The sequence below is a fragment of the Littorina saxatilis genome, linkage group LG10 (genome assembly GCF_037325665.1).
Source record: "Littorina saxatilis isolate snail1 linkage group LG10, US_GU_Lsax_2.0, whole genome shotgun sequence".
Classification (NCBI taxonomy): domain Eukaryota; kingdom Metazoa; phylum Mollusca; class Gastropoda; order Littorinimorpha; family Littorinidae; genus Littorina; species Littorina saxatilis.
The window spans coordinates 21,169,824-21,177,303 of NC_090254.1; the positions used below are offsets into that span (position 1 = coordinate 21,169,824).

The 7,480-nt window shown below is 43.9% G+C and overlaps 1 protein-coding gene across 1 annotated transcript in view; it reads right to left on the reverse strand.

Moving 5' to 3' along the window:
- The window catches only part of LOC138978417 (cation-dependent mannose-6-phosphate receptor-like), a 44,343-nt gene extending 42,353 nt beyond the window's left edge, over positions 1-1,990 (reverse strand). Inside the window, exon 1 of the mRNA XM_070351158.1 lies at positions 1,690-1,990. Within this exon, the coding sequence (XP_070207259.1) occupies positions 1,690-1,838 (149 nt within the window). The 5' untranslated portion in view covers positions 1,839-1,990. The remainder of the gene's footprint in view (positions 1-1,689) is intronic.
- Positions 1,991-7,480: the final 5,490 nt, after the last annotated feature.

Consider the following 7,480-nt stretch of genomic DNA (forward strand, 5'->3'; position numbering starts at 1 on the left):
GAATTTAGTGTGACAGAACATGTCACAGGAGACTGTAGTTTTTTAACCTTCAAATTCTCAATGTTGATTGTTTTTTTCATATTGAAGACCAATTCAAATAAAAGAATGAACTTTACTGAACCGGCCCATCTATTCTTTATTTAAGAAAAAAACAAGGTTACACTGTTTAATTTTGCATTTCTAATGACACCCAAAAACGAGGCTTTAGAAACGGCAAAAAATAGGGGGAAATTAGGATAAGAAATTCATAAAAAAATACTTACTATCAACTTTGTGTTCTGAAACTTTGGCAATATCATCTGCAAACACTTTAGTACAATGTTATTGAGAGCTTTAGTTAAAATATTTTTAAAAATCTTTAATTTATTAGCCTTTTAAAAATGTCACATGACAAGAGGCACCTTTTGACTTTGGCCCATATAGTATGGTTAGAAGGAAGACGTGTCGCATACTGTGACAACTAAACAATTAATTCTTCCCCCGGCTTTACAGACAGAACAAGAAAAAAAAATTCAGACAGAATTTTTTTTTATTATGGGGGGGGGGGGGGGGGGGGGGGGGCGGGCAGCCGGGGGGTGGGGGTGAACCCCTGTGTAACACCCCCTGGATTATATGTTTCTGATTTAATTACATCAGACTCCTGAAACTTTTTCAAACCTTTAACTTTAATTTCTTGAAAGTAAACCTCTTCCAATCTTGTGCAAATCTTGACAAACCTTGGGAAACATGACAATAAAAGACCGTGTAGGCTGAGCCATTTTGCTTGAAAAACCACGATTTGGAGGACACTTTTCATTCTCCGGCTCAGCAGATTTTGATTCGCGGTGACTATCGTCTGCTATGTCGTCTGCTACACTACTACCACTCACACTGGCACTGTCCACATTCGCGGTGTTCCTGTCATTTTGTCCGGAATCACTTACCTTGGCGAAGGGTAGCAAACCTTGGTCAATTTAGTTTTTTTTCTTTTTTGGTTGCGACATGATGTTCAAATCCAAATCGAAAGCACTGACTGGCTGATAAACTATCGCGAACCAGCGAACGCAAACGCTGAGAGTGTAGTTTCCCTTGTCCAATGGAAACCACTCTGGCATCTATATTTTTTTGCAATGGTTTCCGTTCAAAACATTGATGTTTTGTTTTTGGTATTCGCGAAGGAAATAAACGCCAGTCAGTTGACTAAGTACATCGGCAGCAGTTTTAGCAATCAAAGCCTGAACAATACAAAACAACTGGACAAACGTTGGCCGATTCAGGCGAATACTCTTCGGACATTTGGCCGATAGGGACATGAAAGTTTCGGCCAAAGTAAAAAAAAAAGAAACGGCGATTGGCCGAAGGGTCGACCCAAACGACACCCCTGCCTTACGGATACGGACTTTCGGCAATGTTTTACAGACAATGAAAATGACAACGACCACAGCACGCAAATGGATTTTAAAACACCCCCCTTTTCATGCCAGAATGATCATCATCATGGGCATCGTGGGCATTAATGCCGGAAAGAAGATTTTAAATCGTTCTGTAAACCATTTGAGGCAGAGTGGGCCTTTAAATGCCTCCGAATTATGACTATGAGCAATGAATTTAACACGCTAAACATCAACATTACCGTATGACTAGCACAGCAAGAACTTCAACAACAACAGACAAACGGAATGTGTAACATGATATTGATAAACTCCATACGTGCGACCAATTAGTGGCTTCAGCTTCTGGTACGCTTTTAAGTCTTCTGGGGGTGTATTCGAGTCTGGGAACTTGCACTGAGAATTAACGCCGATGATAATTGTAAGAAGGCAGGTAATAAAACCTGCATAATTAAAAAAACACTTCATGTTTGCCACTTTTGAACAAGTCAGTTGTGCAGCTGAATGGACTGACAGTTGTTTCTCCACCTATTGGAAGCTGGCACATAAACCCGGAAGTACATGTGACGGCGCATCACAGGTCCGAAGCAAAGTCACAGCAGAATCTTCATTGGTAGAAGGCACAGATCTGTGTCTTGGTTTGCCAAGAAGAGGAATTAAGGTCACACACAATTGTTATTTTCGTTCCACGCTCTCCGACTATACCACTTCGTCCATCGACTTCGTTTGAATGTTACAGACCAATGCTGTCTTTAAAGAAATGTTGACAAAAATGAAAGGGACAATTTAAGACCATACACTTTCAACAAATTCAATAAATAAATTAAACAAGTCGCGTGAAGCAATATATAAAAACAATTAGTCAATCTGTCGGCCTGAAACTAAAAGATCAACACACACACACAAAAACGCCACACAAACACACGTAGGCCTACACACCACCACCACCACCCTCGTCTCGATTCCCAGTCCATGTGAAAACATTTAAGCTTAGTCAAGTTTTGACTAAACGTAAAAATGAAACTTGAATGCCACAGGCCAAAACTAGGCGCCTTATGTTATACTGACACGCTAAAAACAATTCACGGGCCGCCAACCAAATGTTGGGTTCACGGCTTTGAAATGCCGCTGAATCCAAGGTAAGATCAACAATCAAACTGGCGTGTAAAGTGATAGGCTAGTTGAAACAGAGATCGTGTAGCCCATTCGGCTACAATATATATCTGCATGGTTGCGACAGTCTTTTATCAATCAATATGAAGCTTATATAGCGCGTATTCCGTAGGTACAGTTCTAAGCGCTTGTCGAAGAGTTGTCAACACAGGACTAACAAAGAAACTAACATCTACAGACGGACACGAACCCTATCACACCTAGCAAACCCTGATAAACAGAGCACAGCACAAGAATGTCTTCTGGGGCACAACACATCACGCGTCGAACATGTAAGTCGCAGCCGGCCAGCTACGGGAAGAACTGAGTCTTCAACCTACTCTTGAACGCGTCAAGAGAGGGGCTCTGGCGAAGCTCAAGCGCCGGCAGGGAGTTCCAGACGGAGGGGCCCGCGGAGGGAAATGCACGCTGACCAGCAGATGCGAGTTTCGAGCGAGGGATGTGAAGGCGGAGTGGGTCAGCAGCAGAACGAAGGGGACGGTCAGAGGGCCGCTGGGTGTACAGGTCCAGGGAGGATTGAAGGTACTCGGGAGCAGAGTCGTTGAGACACTTGTAGACCAGAGTCAGTTTGTAGGAGATTCGGGTGTTGACAGGGAGCCAGTGCAAGGAGCGAAGTAGGGGGGTGATGTGGTCTCGCTTCGTCTTCCTCAACTTCGTCAGCCTGGCAGCAGCGTTCTGGACTCGTTGTAGGCCATGCCGAATGGATGAGGCGGGGAGGCCAGCCAGAAGGGAGTTGCAGTAGTCCAGACGACTGAAGATGAGGGAGACAACCAGCTTGACACAGGCGTCGTGGATGAGGTAGCGACGGATGGAGGCGATGCGTCGTAGGTGGAAAAATCAGGTCTTGATGATGAAGGAGATGTGTGTCTGCATGGAGAGAGTGGAGTCGAGAAAGACGCCAAGGCTCTTGACAGCAGGGGAGAATGGAACAGTCGCGTCATCCAGCTGGAGGTCGGTCACAGTGAGGGAAGCAATCTTCTGTCGTGTTCCAACGAGAAGGGCCTCCGTCTTCTCACTGTTCAGTTTCAACTTATTCTCAGTCATCCAGTTCTTGATGTCAGTGAAACAACTGGAGATGGATCCCAGGCAAGGGCGGATCTGGGGGGGGGGTTACACGGGTTACGTAACCCCCCCCCCCACCCCCCAAAAAAGAGGTAATTTATTGGCTCAGGATGCACCAGATAGCTCTATTTTGCTTCTTTGGCATGTCCCCGGACCCCCCTGGAGGCTTAGGCGCCTTCGGCGCCGTCAACGTGTATCTTCGCAGTCATTTTGTAACCCCCCCCTAGTCCAAAGTGAATTGATCCGCCCTTGCCAGGAGATGGTCAACGTCCTCCGGCTTGGCGCTGTTCTGGAGCTGAGTGTCATCGGCAAAGGAGTTGTAGTTCAAGCCGTGGCGTTCGATGACCAGGGAGAGGGGTTGGGTGTACAGGGTGAAAAGGACAGGGCCGAGGACAGATCCTAATTGTGGGACGCCGAAGCGGACAGGGACAGGCTGAGAAGAGAACGAATCAGTGGTGACAGTCTGAGAGCGGTTCTGGAGGTAGTTCCGGAACCAAGAGAGGGCCTTTTACAGTGGAACCTCCCTTTAAAAATCGGGTCTTAAAAAAGAGGGAGTCTTCAAATGGGGGTAATATTGCAGACGTAAGGAACACTGAGAAAGTGTGAGAAAACAAGGTCTTAAAAAGGAGGGAGTCTTAAATTGGGGGGGGGGGGGGGGGGGGTTTACGGTACTTAAAACCACAGTCCTTCCCTGTGACAATTCGACTCACCATATCAGATCTGGCAGAAGCACATCATTAAACTAGTATTGATAGACTTGTGGATCTGGCCAATCGTTTTTCTTGGGAGGACCGTGCCATGGCCCACCACCCCCCACTTGGGCTGATGGGGTCAATGTCGACCAAAAGCCAGTGGGATTCCCTGTAAGTGGAGGAGTAGGTGGATTCCCCGTATACAGGGAATACCACAGGGTGTAGTTCCTGTAGCGTTTCGCTGAAGATCGCTGAAAGTCACGTGACGCTTAGCGACATCGGTAGAATTTGATGTTTTTCGATCTTTTTACATTTAGTCAAGTTTTGACTAAATGTTTTAACATAGAGGGGGAATCGAGACGAGGGTCGTGGTGTATCATGTGTGTGTGTGTGTGTGTGCCTGTGTGTGTGTGTGTGTGTGTGTGTGTGTTTGTGTGTGTGTTTGTGTGTTTGTGTGTGTGTGTGTGTCAGTGTGTGTGTGTAGAGAGATTCAGAGTAAACTACTGGACCGATCTTTATGAAATTTTACATGAGAGTTCCTGGGTATGATATCCCCAGATGTTTTTTTCATTTTTCGGATAAATGTCGTTGATGACGTCATATCCGGCTTTTTGTAAAAGTTGAGGCGGCACTGTCACACCCTCATTTTTCAATAAAATTGATTGAAATTTTGGCCAAGCAATCTTCGACGAAGGCCGGACTTTGGTATTGCATTTAAGCTTGGAGGCTTAAACATTAATCAATGAGTTTGGTCATTAAAAATCTGAAAACTGTAATTAATTTTTTTTAAACGATCCAACATTACGTTCATCTTATTCTTCATCATTTTCTGATTCCAAAAACATATAAATATGTTATATTTGGATTAAAAACAAGCTCTGAAAATTAAAAATATAAAAATTATGATTTAAATAAAATGTCCAAAATCGATTTAAAAACAATTTCACCCTAATCCTTGTCCGTTCCTGATTCCAAAAACATATAGATAGGTTATGTTTGGATTTAAAACACGCTCAGAAAGTTAAAACGAAGAGAGACTCCAGAAAAGCGTGCTATGCAGCACAGCGCAACCACTACCGCGCTAAACAGGCTCGTCGATTTCACTGCGTTTTGCACGATCGGCGGACAACGGTCATTTTGAAAAAATGCAGTGCGTTCTGTTTCATTCTGTGAGTTCCACAGCTTGACTAAATGTAGTAATTTCGCCTTACGCGACTTGTTTGATATTTCTTAGAAATACCAGTATGGTTTGCAAGTTTTATTAAAAAAAAAACTCTACCCTGTGGTATTCCTTGTATACAGGGAATCCAGCTACAGGAACTCCACCTACAGGGAATCCCACACTTTTGGTCAACATAGACCCCATCAGCCACACTTGGACATTGACATACCCACATCAACAGCCAGGGTGCTCTCCCCTGTGCGGAGTGATTTTTTGATTTTTTGATTATTTTTATTTTATGCAATTTATATCGCGCACATATTCAAGGCGCAGGGATTTATTTATGCCGTGTGAGATGGAATTTTTACACAATACATCACGCATTCACGGCCTATTATTCCAAGTCACAAGGGTACGGGTATTTTGGTGGAAATTTTTATATATGCCTATACAATTTTGCCAGGAAAGACCCTTTTGTCAATCGTGGGATCTTTAACGTGCACACCCCAATGTAGTGTACACGAAGGGGCCTCGGTTTTTCGTCTCATCCGAAAGACTAGCACTTGAACCCACCACCTAGGTTAGGAAAGGGGGGAGAAAATTGCTAACGCCCTGACCCAGGGTCGAACTCGCAACCTCTCGCTTCCGAGCGCAAGTGCGTTACCACTCGGCCACCCAGTCCACTTTTAAACCCGAAAGAGATAGCGTTCCGAAATCAAGAATTAAAAAACTTAATAAATCAGTAAATAAATAAAAACACAGGAAATTTAAGTCCACAATACATTCAATTATCATTATACATAGAGCAAACATTCATCAGACCTTGCATCTATCGGTCTTCAATAAACAAGCAGTAAGAATGCACCCTGTAGTATACCACAGGTGGTTTTTTTAGCAATGGGTCTTGTTGACTCTGTATGTAATAGTCTTGGTGACAACCATTTAGTTTTGATCCCAAGGTGGTGCTTGGGAATACCCTTTCATCAGTACAGATGTGGAAAACGTGTGAGACATCGTACAATTGACGATTGTGATGTTCCTTGCACATACAGAGTTTTCAGTTCTTGAGAGAGAGAGAAGAGAGAGAGAAGAGAGAGAGAGAGAGAGAGAGAAGAGAGAGAGAGAGAGAGAGAGAGAGAGAGAGAGAGAGAGAGAGAGAGAGAGAGAGAGAGAGAGAGAGAGAGCATAAATAAATCATCAAGCAAATAGCAGGTACACAGCTGTTAAAAAGATTAATATGTATAGAATAGACCGATCTCAGCAATACACACAACGCACGCACAACACAGAATCGTTGTTTCTTTTTTGCATTTGACTACTGACACTGAAGGCAACAAAATGTATTCTCCCCCTACCCCCCACCCCCCCTATTTTGCGTAATTCTCACCCCTATTGGGGCATAGTCTATCGTCACACATCTTCAACATCGAGTAAAAAATCCGCCTTCTTATGTAGGCTGCCTAGTACATGTACATTTATATCTGAACTTGAAGTCGAAGTAGAAACTGAAGAACAAGAAACAGAGGGGCCCCAAGATGAGACCAGCATCGTAGGAAGTACCATACAGCGATTGCAGAAGGAGTGATACACTGTTTAAATAAAGTAACGTCACCGTGCGAAAATAATCAACCATGTAAAACAGAGGGAGAGAGAAAGAAGAAGAAACAAAAATATAAAAAAAACACGACAAGACATATAATGTAACATAACATGAACGCAAAAGGGCATTGCTAGCACTGAAAAAATAACATCTCAGATTTTAGGTCATGTTTTATATGACTGCCGGGGAAGTTATGTCACTAGCCACCGTCTGTCATTTTTCACCGGAACAGCCTGCATTTTCCTTGTCTAATGGCCTTGCCAGCAAATTCAGCTGACCCTCACTCAAGCCAGCTATTCTCAAAACTTTTTCTCGCTCCACCAACTTTGACCGAACACAGACACGCATCATTTCTTCCACGGCGCTTGGCTGCCACTTGGGTACTTCTGATTGCACTTTGGCCATCAGTCTTTTGGTTCGC